General features: G+C 35.2%; 1 protein-coding gene across 13 annotated transcripts in view; it reads left to right on the forward strand.

Moving 5' to 3' along the window:
- Positions 1 to 14,880, forward strand: part of LOC138694289 (zinc finger protein 93-like) — a 47,014-nt gene that overhangs the window by 2,700 nt on the left and 29,434 nt on the right. For 2 of the 13 annotated variants that reach the window (XR_011330882.1, XM_069817831.1), the window contains exons 3-4: positions 2,413 to 2,517; positions 7,817 to 7,893. Coding sequence is in view for 8 of the 13 variants with exons in the window: in XM_069817831.1 (XP_069673932.1) it covers positions 2,413 to 2,517; positions 7,817 to 7,893 (182 nt within the window). In the remaining 5 variants the exon portion in view is untranslated. Of the gene's footprint in view, positions 1 to 2,412; positions 2,518 to 2,703; positions 2,819 to 3,330; positions 3,394 to 7,816; positions 7,894 to 8,200; positions 9,485 to 14,682; positions 14,875 to 14,880 lie in introns of those variants that run through there. The other 11 variants (XR_011330880.1, XM_069817833.1, XR_011330881.1 and 8 more) reach the window with 10 other exon arrangements.

A 14,880-nucleotide genomic window follows, 5' to 3' on the forward strand; every position in this document is an offset into this window, starting at 1 on the left:
AGAAGCATGGCACAGATCAGTTGCATTTTTATCTGAAATCATCTTAGTGTGGCAGTTTATTTTCTATCACATTCATGATAAAATTGCATCAAATGAACTCTTGTTCGAAAATTTAAAACCATTTTCTCAAACTTAGAAGTATGTGTAATAAACAAACCAAATGTTCATTTTTAATATTTTTTCATGTACATCATAAGGATGAAACAGTCATTCTTTTGTAATGGATGTGACGTATACAAAGTTTTAGATTCTTCATTCTTGGATACACTCTTTTAACACTTGTATAATCACTGATGAACGTTATTGAACGAGTAATAACTGCTTTACTGTGTTAATATTATATAAATTCTGGTGGTAAATTAACTGGCTGACTAGTTGCGTCGTGGTTTGCGTCATTCTCCGAAGCCTAGTTTTAGAAGTTTGTTTTAAAAATGTAAATAGATTTATTAGATCTTCCACTCTCACCTCGTCACCTTGCGGTCTTTCTTAAACTGTTGTGGATTTTCATCATTATTGCTCTGAAGATTTTCATTTTATCGTCGTTTTTTACACTGTAACGGATGTGACAAAAATGTCACCCTCCTCAACACTTAATTTTATATAGGCTATTTGTTATGTTTCTTCTGAAGGATGTAACATAATTTTCTCTGTTTTAAAACCATACGTGAAAACTTACCTAAACTGATTGAAATTCAGTGGAGATACTAATGAAAGTGTAAGCTTTTTCCCCTTAGAATCACAATAATGCAAAATTTTAAATTTAAATGCAAACTGATTTTTCTGTGCACTGATCAACTGTTCTACGACTATCTTCACACTGTAAAAATATGGCAAACAGAAACAAATTGAACAAAAAAATCGCCCATTCCTGTAAATTCAGACATTTTACTAAACTGGTACCAAATTTTAATACCAGGGTAAATAAACGATTTAATTTTTTTAGTATGAGGTGTCTGTCAAGAATGGCCGGAAAGCATTTGCTTCAGCACGGAATAAATTCCATTCTTCATACATCCCATAGCCGCATTGCTCAATTTATTAATAACCATATATTTCGTTCTCCGTATTGCAACACTTGACTTGTGTCTCTGTCAGTCTTTAACTTTCTTCAGCTTGTGTTTGCATACTACAATTTTCATAGACTTGGAAGAAAGCCCTCAAAACCTAATCGACAGTTTTTACAAAATTTTCTTGTGAGGTTAAAATTGAATGCTCATTTTCAATGCCATAACAAATGTTATAACTTAGAAGCCAATCTCAATAAAATATAATGCATTCATTGCACAGGATATATCTTTGTCTTTCATCTTAGCCTTTTGTATTTAGCATCTCGCATTCTGAGACTTTGTCTATGCCGTTCTCTTTCAGGTAATGAGTTATATCATCTGCCGTTGTTTCACTGTTAAGTTGCCCGATGTATATCCGTATGTTTCTTTCTGCCGCTCTTAGCTTGTTGTTTGCCGCAGTGCCTCTTTGTGGTAGTCTTCTTGGTATTGACTGTTGTTGTTCTGAGTGGAGCTCTCCAGATTTATGCTTTCGATTTAGGACTATGGACCATGTGGTTTGTTTCTCACGTCGACGTTTTTCTGTTTGGTCTGTTTTCGCATTGGCTTCTTGCGTGATTTGTTCATGCGGTGCCTCGGTAGCCGGTGTGCTGCCATTTTCTCTTGATTGTTTATCTGATTTGTTGGTGGCTGTTCCTGTGCTGATCTGCATTGTGTCCAATCCATTGCTACTTCTTGTTCATTGCCGGAGCCATTTTTTTTTTTTCATTTTATTGGGTTATTTTACGACGCTTTATCAACATCTAGGTTATTTAGCGTCTGAATGAAATGAAGGTGATAATGCCGGTGAAATGAGTCCGGGGTCCAGCACCGAAAGTTACCCAGTATTTGCTCGTATTGGGTTGAGGGAAAAGCCCGGAAAAAACCTCAACCAGGTAACTTGCCCCGACCGGGAATCGAACCCGGGCCACCTGGTTTCGCGGCCAGACGTGCTAACCGTTACTCCACAGGTGTGGACTGCCGGAGCCATATTCCGCTGTTGGTGTGCGATGTATTTTGTTATGTGTTGGGTAGTGTGGTGCCCGAGTTGTTGCTTCTTTTTGTTTCTCAAGAACGTTGCATAACAGGCTATTGTACATCACAAAATAAAACATAGATTCCTATTAGACAATTAGATGTGTATTTCTATCACATCAAAACGTGTTAGACCTCTTTTATAAGACCTATTGACTTTGGAGTCATTTTATTGGACTTTCTGTCATTAGACAAAATTTCTTTAGACCTAGTGACTGGATCGCTTGTTCATACATCATAATGTTTCATTGTAAGAAAATTTCTTCTTAAGAAATGTGTTAAATGTGACAATGCTTGAAATTTCTGTTGTACTAAATATACGCGTATTTTCCAGAATAATGATGACAGTGACTCTACATCACAAGAATTCAATAGTAGGTTTGGGGACGACGATGAAAATGATAAAAGGACATTTCCTGAGGAGAAAATAGATGATGAGGTAAGAACACAGTTCAATCGATGCATATTATTTATTAACTTCGTTTTACTGACCATCTGTCTTATGACTTGAGGTTTGCTGCAACCTACAGTCCTAGTTCTCATGTATTTTATGCTAGACTATTCTGTAATTCTTGTAGCCTGTATAAAATAGATTCTTAATTGGATGGTTGCTCTTTCATGGTAGTTGTACAGGGTTTATCACGTACAACGCAATCGCCTACCCACATCTCCCACAGCACATCTACCATATATGCGTAGCACAGTTACTGCGTCATGGCCCGGCTTGTCTCCCCTGAGTTGTGAGTAAACTAAAAAGTAATATGACTAGATTAAGCTTACCTTTATTTACAGAAGGTGCTCAGGGTGCTGCTAGAGAAGCTTGGCATCTTTTGAACACATTATTAAATACTTGAAGAATTTCTGCTGCTGAAATTGTTGAAATCACAATCACTGAAATTCTAAACGAGGCAACGATTTTCTCGGACCTTTGTCTAAGATTACTCCTATCTCGTCTAATTTTTCCTCGGTTGGAATAGTTGGTTTTCTTTATGTTTAACATAGATCCAGTGTCTGCATATCATCGATTTATTGGGAACATGTACGCTGGGAAATTTCTGTATAAAAGCAAGCTGACATTCCACATACGACTCTGTTCTTGCATAGTTCAACACAATAAACTCTCGTTGCTCCCTATTGTAGGCCTATAACATGGTGAACGAAACTAACTTACATACATTAAGAATGAACAAACGTATACTCATTCACACAGCAAACGAAACTGAACGAGGCTGATAATACGCACTGTTTACAGCTAAGGCGTCTGCAAGACTAATCTTGTTATGAGAAACGGGGGAGGCCGCCAGTTTCGCAATCGGTGAGTGCTGCCTTCCTGCCAAGTTAATACTTTCCGAGCAATGCCAGAGACCTCGAGTTGCGTCATACGTGAGAAATCTGTTATTGTAACAATGTTTTCATTTATAGTGTAACCCTGATTATCTGTTCTAATGAAGGGGTTGGAGTGAATGGTTAATTTTAAAAACATCTACTAATTTGTACAGGGGCTATAACTGACTTTCATAATATAGCATTTTGAAGGTCCTTCAATAACACAGCCACTGTTGCATGCTAAGCAGAATATGTTCAATGAACATTTTGACTATCATTCTAGAGCCCAGATGTTAGGCAAAATGCCTTTTTTTACTGGGTGGAAGTAAATCATTATTTTCATAGACAAATATGATTTGGGGTAAATCAAAGTGATAGAGCCAATTTTTATTTTGCCTGTTTTGTTTTTTTCAATAATAAATGCGTTTTTTTTTTGTCATTTTAAAGCAATATTTCTTGTTTATTTGCAATTTTCTAATTAATTGCAATGTAATGTGTATGAAATTTAAATATATGAAATGACTCACTTTATTAACAATAGTAAATAAGGATAATTTATTTCGGTGCTTAATCTGCTAATAATCGTGCTTTAATACTACTGGTATTAGTGTAAATGAATAATGATCGACAATCCACAGTTACAAATATAATGTCATGTCTTCACGATACCAATAATCAGCTTTATAATTTTAAATATCAAGCCCGTTCTCATAGAAGTTGTCATGTAGCATTTTCAATTGTTTGCTTTCATATTTTCAAATCTGTTACAATTTTGTGCTACATGTGTTTATTATTGTAGGAGAAAGAAATTTGAGTGAGGAACAGTCAGTTATTGTTGGGCGACAGAAGGTATAAAATCGGTTAGCTAGAATATTTAATGGTGAAGAATACCCAAATTCAGTAAACCAGTGAAAAGTAAACTTCATGCTTACGTTAGTGAATTTAGTGCCCATGTGTTTTCAACCGATGGAACAGTTTTGTTCTGTAAAGTTTGTGAAAAGCCAGTTAATCACGAAAAACACTATTTTATAAGTCATCCTGTATCAACTTTGACTATAATTATGTGTGTGTGTTCCGCCTTTGCTTATCATACAATTAAAATGGTGAAACTAATAAATCATATTAGTTTCACCATTTTAATTGTATGATAAGCAAAGGCGGAACACACACACATAATTATAGTCAAATTGTGATAGCTTATCGGTATACCTTCAATATGAAATTCTGTATCAACTTACTTACTTACTTACTTACAAATGGCTTTTAAGGGACCCGCAGGTTCATTGCCGCCCTCACATAAGCCCGCCATCGGTCCCTATCCTGTGCAAGATTGATCCAGTCTCTATTACCATATCCCACCTCCCTCAAATCCATTTTATTATCCTCCCATCTACGTCTCGGCCTCCTCAAAAGTCTTTTCCCCTCTGGTCTCCCAACTAACACTCTATATGGATTTCTGGATTTGCCCATATGTGCTACATGCCCTATCCATCTCAAACGTCTGGATTTGACAAGTGTCAACTACGAAACATATATCTGCACTTGCCTCAAAGAGTGGTGAAAAGAAAATGAGCACTACTTTCTACAGCATTCGCCACATCTAGCAAACAATCACAACATTTTCGTTAGATTTGTGAAAGATATTAATTGATGCTGGCATTCCTTTCTGAAAATTAGAAAATCAGTCTTTGAAAAACTTCTTACAAAAATATACAGGAGAATCTGTTCCAAGGGAATCAACACTGAAGAGAAACTACTTGCTTGTATGCTATGAATATACAATTCAACGCTTTCGCAATGAAGTAAATGACAAAAAAAATCTGGATCTCCATTGATGAAACCATGGAGTGCAGGAAAAAACACATTGCTAATGTAATTATTGGAGTGACGGAACCTGTGGAGGATACAGCACTTAAAGCATTCTTGCTGCCGTCAGAGGAATTGGGAAAAGTGAACAGTACAGCCATTGCTCAATAATTGTTCACAAATTCTTTGAACTTAGTTTGGTCTGGCAGTGTAAAACACAATGATGTCCTCCTCTTCTTATCTTCTTAAGACTGGTGATACTTTGAAGGTTCTATTCCCTCAAATTATTCATCTAACGTGTTTGGTGCATGGTTTTCACATAATAGCATAAGAGATTTGCAGTTTCTTTCCTGATGTAGATAAATTAATATCCAACATAAAGAAAATTTTTCTCAAAGTGGCATCTCGAATCAAACTCTTCAAGACTCTTGCCCTTTGACTCGCTTTGCCTCTAGAGCCCATTTTAACAAGATGGAGGACATGGAATTCTGCTGCCCTGTACTATAACGACAACTTCGGAAAGTTAAGTGAGGTTGTTGCTGCACTCTCTGAAGATGAAGCTGCATCTATTCGTGAACTGAAAAAATTGCTAAGTAGTGTCAATGTTCGCAATAGCTTGTCGTTCATAGCAGCTCATTATTCTAATTTGCCTGAAACTATCACAAAACTTGAGGAAAAGGGAAGAATTGCTTGTGGCATCAATGAAGATAATGGAAGAAACTCTGTGCTAACTTTAAGCCTGTACCAGGTGAAGTGGAAGTGCCATTAGTGAGAAGTGTAAACGTGTTATGTCTGCTAATACTAGCTTGATAAAAATAAAACAGATTTGTGAAATAATGAATGGCGATTCTACAATTGTGACAAGCATAAGTCCGTCTACATTAACTTGCTTCAGATATGCACCAATTACATCGACATAAGTAGAACGATCTTTTTCTATACCTAATGAAAACTATTTTATCTGATAGAAGGCGTCCACACCTGTGGAGTAACAGTCAGCGCGTCTGGCTGCGAAATCAGGTGGCCCGGGTTCGAATCCCGGTCGGGGCAAGTTACCTGGTTGAGGTTTTTTCTGGGGTTTTCCCTCAACCAATACAAGCAAATGCTGGGTAACTTTCGGTGCTGGACCCCGGACTCATTTCACCGGCATCACCTTCATCTCATTCAGACGCTGAATAACCTAGATGTTGATACAGCGTCGTAAAATAACCCAATAAAATAAAATAAAAAATAAGATAGAAGGCAAAGTTTGACACAAGAACATCTACAACAATAGGTCAATGTAGAGCATCCACCAGCCACTGAACGAATATTGCACACTTGTCGTTGCCAATGTGGCGCTGTAAACCAATTTTCAGTACTTTTATCACAACTATAACACATTTAAAATCTTACTGTACCATATATAGACAATTATTACTACATTAACAAATTTAGTATATCACGAAAGATGTCAAATGTAATTATTATGAAAGTCACCATTGCTTCTTCTTCAAATTAGTACTACTAGTAGGATCCATTTCCACTAGGTGGAAACCGACATGATTGGCAGAGCTGGCAGTACATGAAAACGAAATGATACTAAGTGTGACGAATGTTACTACAGGTGTGTAGTATTATGTGACATGTTAGATTAGGTTTGATTAGGTGTGTATTATGTGACAGGTTAGGTTAGGTTTGATTAGGTGTGTATTATGTGACAGGTTAGGTTAGGTTTGATTAGATGTGTAGTATTATGAGAAAGGTTAGGTAAGGTTTGATTAGGTGTGTATATTATTACTATGTTGGCAACACTGAAACCACTGTTATATTAAAGAAATACGGCCGTATTCTTCGTTCACGTACGATGATTTTCGTATATAAGTAAGGTACATATTTAGGGCGGTTTGGGTGAGCTTAGAGCTCTCCCAGTGATCACATCAATTATCTACTACTCAATACTTTAAATCCAAGGTATTTTGAAGGTATTTTATCAAGTTCCTGTAGTGGTCGGGACATAAGTAACATTTGCCCAACAATACCTTGTGGTAATGTGCAACCAGTAAAAGTGTGAAACAATATAATTTAAATTTATTGCTAAAAAATATTATGCCTTGTTTACAACAATACCTTGTGGTAATGTGCAATCATTAAAAATGTGAGTTATGTTGGTATAATTTAAATTTATTGCTAAAATATAGCCTATTATGTGTTCGCGTAGGCTTCCGCAGCTGGTCTACATGGTGTGTGGATAAGCTTCAGGGCTTCTACCACGTTGTCTTGGTGTTGGTGGCTGACGTTTCGACTGCTGTGTTGTGGTCATCTTCAGACTGCTCTGCATCCAACAACTGCTCTGAAGATGACCACAACACAGTGGTAGAAACGTCAGCCACCAACACCAAGACAATGGGTAGAAGCCCTGAAGCTTATCCACACACCATAGCCTATTATGCTTTTTTTTAAATGTATAATGCCTGTAATGTGAGTCCAGGTATGGTGCTTTAGACCATGCGCTATGACACGAGATCTTAAGAGGTAATATTATAATAAGAAGACAACTGGAAAAGACTGTCTTAGAGAAAATAACAACAGTAATTGAAACCTAATTAACTTTCTTGTTTTTGAAGGAACAGTCCAGTGATAGTGTTGCTGCAAAAGATGTGACCAACGAGGAAGTGACAGAAGGTGACATGAGTTTGGACAGGTAAGTATTTAAATTGAGATTTTTGGTGTATATGTACTGTTGTTATTCCCAGTATAGTGGGTTTCTAATTTAGTACTATTTGGATGCATCTTCCTGTTGACATTCTTAAAATGTTTATTTACTGGCTCTATAGCTGTTTTTCATTTTGTCCATCACTATTTAATGATTTAAATCGAGATTTAAAGGATTTCATCCATTAGAAATGATCTGTTTTCCAACTGTAATACTGAGAGACGACAATAGTGCCAGTACCATAAGGTTTGACTGCCTCAACTTTCACTTTACAGTTTCACAATATCTTTTACAGTAGCAGTGGAAACAGTTCTCCAGAACAGCAAGATAACAGCAAATCTAAATCTCGTGATCTGTCACTGTCAACGAATAGCCTTCTTGTGAAGCCTTCAGTGCATTTCTGTGGGGATGACTATTACAAATGCAATAACTGTGGCCAAACATTTCTTGAGGGTGTACTATTAGAAAAATTTGTAAATAATGATGGCGAAGAATTGACTTTCAAATGCCCATCTTGTGAACGTCTATTTCCGAGCAACAGGGAACTAACAAAACACATACAATTGCGTCTTGGACAGAAGCCTTTCGTGTGTGAAACCTGTGGAGAGGGATTCTTTTATAGTTATCTTTTATCTAAACATAAACTTACTCATAGTGAAAAAAATCCTTTTTTCTGTGAAAGTTGCGGTAAAATATTTAAACGTTTAGATTTGTTGAAAGCTCATATTGAATTACAGTGCGGTGATATTAAACATATGTGTGAAGCTTGTGGCAAAGGATTTACAAACAACAGCTCCTTGAAAAGACATATAAGAAGAATTCACATAGGAGAGAAAGCATTTAAGTGTGATACTTGTGGTAAAAGATACTTTAAAAGGACAGATCTTAGCGATCATGTACGAATACATACTGGGGAGAAACCTTTTACCTGTGATCAATGTAAGAAATCCTTTCATAGCAAAGGAAGTCTAGCCAAACACTCGTTAACACACAATGACGAGAAACCTTTTAAATGTAACGTCTGTGACAAGGCTTATTTTTCTAGTTCTAATCTCACAGAACATATGAGAGTACATACAGGTGAGATGCCTTTTATATGTAATGTATGTGGTAGAATTTTTCGTAACAAAGGAAACCTAACGAAACATTTAAAAGTTCACAGTGGCGAGCGACCGTATAAATGTGATACTTGCGGGAAAGCATTTTCGAGAAGTGGGACACTTACAACTCATCTCCGTACTCATAATAAAAAAACTTACCAGTGCAATACCTGTGGAGAATCGTTCACGGGGAAAACTTATTTAAATAAGCATTGTTTAATTCATAATGGGGATAAGATGTTTGAATGTAAATTTTGCAGTAAGAAATTTAGGAATAGTAATAGTTGTGAAAACCATGAAAAATCTCATACATCAGATAAACCAATTGATATGGTAATTTACCAGGGTGATATATATAATTAAACACACACTTCCATTGGTTGCATTAGGGCAGTTTACTTATCATTATTGTAATTCTACAAAAAATAGATTTTGAAATTTTGTTGTGAAAAAAGAAAAATACATTTTTCGACATCTCTGATACTGAAAAAGTGGAATTAGAAAGTGGAATTTTGCAGTAAGAAGTTTAGAAATAGTAGTAGTTGTCAAAGATCTAATACATTTTTTAATTTTTTTTTATTGGGTTATTTTACGACGCTGTATCAACATCTAGGTTATTTAGCCTCTGAATGAAATGAAGGTGATAATGCTGGTGAAATGAGTCCGGGATCCAGCACCGAAAGTTACCCAGCACTTGCTCGTATTGGGTTGAGGGAAAACCCCGGAAAAAACCTCAACCAGGTAACTTGCCCCGACTGGGATTCGAACCCGGGCCACCTGGTTTCACGGCCAGATGTGCTGACCGTTACTCACAGGTGTGGACAAGATCTCATACATCAGATAAACCAATTGATATGGTAATTTATTGGGGTGATATATATATATATAATTAAACATACACTTCCATTGGTTGCATTAGGACAGTTTACTTATCATTATTGTAATGCTACAAAAAAATAGCTTTTGACATTTTTTGTGAAAAAAAGAAAAATACATTTTTCGACATCTCTGATACTGAAAAAGTGGAATTAGGAATCCTGTTTCTCTGTGTGTAGTAATTTCTCCTAAATTACCGGTATTGGGCGTTTTCTGTTTGTGTAGAATGTCTAATCTTCATTCCATATAAGAAGACTCTACATGTAAACAGATGCACATGTTTGAAGCCCTTTCTGATGGCTGCAGGACAAATAACCTTCATGGTTGAGGGAAAACCCCGGAAAAAATCACAATCGGGTAACTTGTCCCGACCGGGAATCGAACCTGGGCCACCTGGTTTCGCGGCCAGACACGCTAACCGTTATTCCACAGGTGTGGACAATAAATTGTCTTATTGACCTATGTATATGACATTTAATTAATATATTGTCTTTAAATTTCACTAAGCTGACACATTTTCGTTCTCTAGATACATCTGTTCATCACAGGATAATCACATTGCTTAAAAAGTGTGTGATTATGACATTGATATTAGAAAGGTTACTTATTCAGAGATATGGAAATGTAGTGGTACCCTATCAATTTCTGATACCATGATCTCTTTGTTAAGCATAAATATTATATTCTCTGTGATTTCAATTACTCTGTTATATTATCGTGATTCAACACTGATTGTAAATATATATATATAATTATTATGACCTCATTATGAATTATATTCTTGATTTATACTATTTTCATATTACAGGAAGGCACAGAGGATTAGGATTTTGCCTACATTAATTTATAGAAATTGTCTGCATTTTATAGTTTCAGATATGATTAGACGATTTTTTTTTTTTCAAAATCAAAGTTCTTCTGAGTCTTCGATGAAGAGTGACTCAGAATCTCATTGTGGACAACTTTGCCCGACAGAAATGCGAGAGCATGCAATTACTGTTGTGTTACTAAAGAATATGGACCATGCCTTGTGATTGCAGTTCTGTTCTTTTGACTTGCAATGTATTTCTTTTCTGTAGAAAACCCTAACAAGGAAAATCAATAATGTATAGTTGCCACAATTTCATCCTACACATTGGCTCTACAAAGGTTTCTTCTATAGAGTTTTCATCAGGAAACAGGTTTCGATCAGGTAAATGCCAGTAACCTTTTACTGTTATACATAAAACGCGACTACCGAAGAAATAGTGTGTACAGTTTCCTTAGATCAGGCTTGAGAAGGTTTTATGTTGCGTAGTATGGATATATAACAGTCTTGGGCACAACGGGGAAGTGAAATAGAACTCATGTCCTTTCACTTACACTGTCTTATAAACAAACACAAAGTAGGCGCTGTACATCAGTGATGGATATTGGATGACCAGCTAGAGCTGAAAGTTCGTAAAAGCTTTGATATCTGCCTTATATAATCTGTCACTGAGCAATGCTTATCTTCCTGTTTACTGGTCTCAGGCGGGGAAGGAGGAGTGGGCAGTTAAGGGGAAATCTGCAGTGAGTCGAGGTATTAGTGCGCAGGCCTGACATATAACATAGGCTGAAGCATTAATATACAGCTGACTTTCATTCAGTACAAATTAGAACAGCAAGTCTTCATCTATGATATATACCTGTATATTACAAAAAAAATCATACAGAAAGAGTCATACTATATTTATATGGAAATCTCCTGGCATTCATCATTCGATTAAGCAATTCAGAATTTAGTGAAAAATGTGAGACAGTCTTATTTTTAATAAAAGACTGAAGGCGCATAAATCACGTTCTAATTGAAGAAAAACTCTATGACATAGTCTATAAGCTACAATAGACTCCCAAGAAATTGTTAAGAAAGTTAGGCAGAAAATAGGAAAGACTGGAGAATGCTGGGTTTGCAGTGAAAGACCTGTCCTTGGTCAGAATACTATGAACGAATGAATGAATGTTAATATTCTCATCATCATAGCTATAAACGTAATGAATACAAATTGTTGATGTACTGATTATGACTAATTATGCATATTGCATAAAAAGCAGCTGTGATTACATTACAGATTATATGAATAGGATTACATGTTACATTCCTCACACATTATTTCTCTTGGTGTCAATAACTGAGGCATCCCTTGGAATAACAATTTAACGTGTTTGACGTCATTTTTCCGTTTCCAGCAGATATTGTACACTTATTTTATTTTATTTTATTTTGTTTTATTTTATTTTATTTTACTATCTGACCTCCAAGCTTGCCTGTAGATGCATAATACTCAATTTACAATAATGGTTTACATGAATGAGCACATGACAAAAAAACATAGATAAAAATTTAAGATAAAAATACAGATTGTCAGTGACAAATATATCACATCTCCCTCCTAACAAAATGTATGTACTGCACAATGCTGTTATATCAGAGCTAAAATGTTTGATGCTCTATATCTCAAATTCAAGATTTTGTAGTTAAATTCTTGTTCCAGAGAATGCCTCAATTATTTTAGTCAGCAAGAAATGGCAACACCACATTGATCCATTCAAAATTCACCGATGATGTCCTTAAAAGTCTAAAAATTAATTTCTATGAAATTCAAGAAATTCTAATTAAAATTATTACCGATTCTCTCCAAATAATAAATACCACTAATATGTTAAGTTAAATTAATTTTTCTTTCACTTGTTAATAACTTACTTACAAATGGCTTTTAAGGAACCCGCAGGTTCATAACCACCCTCACATAAGCCCACTATCAGTCCCTATCCTGTGCAAGATTAATCCAGTCTCTATCATCAAATCCATTTTAATATTATCCTCCCATCTACGTTTCGGCTTTCCCAAAGATCTTTTTTCCCTCTGATCTCCCATCTAACACTCTATATGCATTTCTGGATTCGCCCAATCGTGCTACATACCCTGCCTATCTCAAACGTCTGGATTTAATGTTTCTAATTATGTCAGGTGAAGAATACAATGTGTACAGTTTTGCGTTGTGTAACTTTCTCCATTCTCCTGTAACGTCATCCCTCTTAGCCCCAAATATTATCCTAAGAACCTTATTCTCAAACACCTTTAATCTCTGTTCCTCTCTCAAAGTGAGAGTTGAAGTTTCACAACTATACAGAACAATCAGTAATATAATTGTTTTATAAAATCTAACTTTCAGATTTTTTGACAGCAGACTAGATGACAAAAGCTTCTCAGCCGAATAATAACACACATTTCTCATATTTATTCTGCGTTTAATTTCCTCCCGAGTGTCATTTATATTTTTTACGTTGCTCCAAGATATTTGAATTTTTCCACCTCTTCGAAGGATAAATCTCCAATTTTTATGTTTCATTTTGTATAATATTCTGGTCACGAGACATAGTCATATACTTTGTTGTCTTTTCAGTTTTCATATATATATATATATATATATATATATATATATATATATATATATAAAACACTTTTCCTTGTTTTGTCATACTGTTTCTTTATCTATATGTAGGCTTTTCAGTTATTGCTTGACCTCTTTACTTTAAATTTAGTAGACCTATACAGAAATAGGATTTTCCGAGCAATTAGAAAGTATGGTTCTCGGCTGGAATAATCCTACCCTTCTGAATGAGACAGGAATGTCACTTTTCAAACAACAATTTGTAAATACCTATAGTTTCAGGCTTTAGTAGGTACTATGTTTCTTACAGGGAGCAGCTAAAATGCATGTGTCCCACATCTCCTCTTATATTCTCCTAATCCAGTAAAGCGAAACAGTGCTTCAGTACTGTTGTGTCATTCATATCATTCAGTTCTCTAGTTTTAGTACTTACAGTATAAAGTGCAAGTGAGTTTATCTGCTGCTTTTAACTAACTAAAATGGTCCCTGTATCTTCAACCCTAACGACAAAAATAAAATCAAGGATTGCGATGAACGAAGCTTTCACTACAGATGGAAAAATAGTAATGTGGCAAGTGTGCGATAAAAAATTCGGGTGCTCTATGAAATCACAACTGGAGAGTCTTACCTATCCTATACCAGCCAGATATTGATATTAAATATTTTAATGATTTTACATATTTTGGTACATATTCAGCTTATTTTTCTTACATAAATATGTACATATTTTACATCTTGATATTACATAAATTCCAGTCCCTAGTAATAGCAGTGCGTACATTATTATACGGTGGTGAAATCTGAATATATAAAAATTGTGTATGAATCTTATCAGTTTGCGGCTTATACACATTTTCGTTATCTGTGTTATTGATTTAGGTAAAATGTGGTCAAAGCCAGCCTCAAAAAAGAAAAAGGAAAAAGTATTATCTTATTTTGAAATACCTTAACAAAAACATATTAAACCGAATAATTATAAATGGGAATATTGTTAGGGTAAGTAGCCTATTAGTAAGAAGCAAATACTTGGGAAAAGAAACGAAAAAAAATATATATTTGAGTTTTTAGCTTGATACAGTCAGTTTAAGGTTAATGATGGACGATGACAAAGTAAAAAGTGAGAATTCTCGTTATGAGGTGAAATATATAGCCCCCTTTTTTTAAATTTTTTTAAGGTAAGCCTACCGGTACCTATTTAACATCACATTCATAAAATAAATGTTTTTTTTTCAACATTTTAGCAACAATATCTTTTATTATATTTCAATTCATGATTCCTCCTCATATCCTTTAACGAGTTCTATAAACATTAAACAAGACTGATTCTGTTACTTCTGATTCCGAATTGATGTTTTAATTTTTTATTCATTTTTTTAGATTAGTGTGTAGTTCACGGCATGTTGGAATCTAACGTGTTTTACGGAAAATTAAGCTCGAAAGTGTGGAAGATTAGCTAATTGTATTTTTCGGTACCTACAAAAACCGGACTTTTAAATAAGTATAATAATTATTACATTATAAACTAAGCGCATGAAGCTTAATACCGTAACCGATGGCACATCCTGATTTAAATCTTTAAGGTAATG

Source organism: Periplaneta americana, chromosome 2 (assembly GCF_040183065.1).
Source record: "Periplaneta americana isolate PAMFEO1 chromosome 2, P.americana_PAMFEO1_priV1, whole genome shotgun sequence".
NCBI classification, from domain to species: Eukaryota; Metazoa; Arthropoda; class Insecta; order Blattodea; family Blattidae; genus Periplaneta; species Periplaneta americana.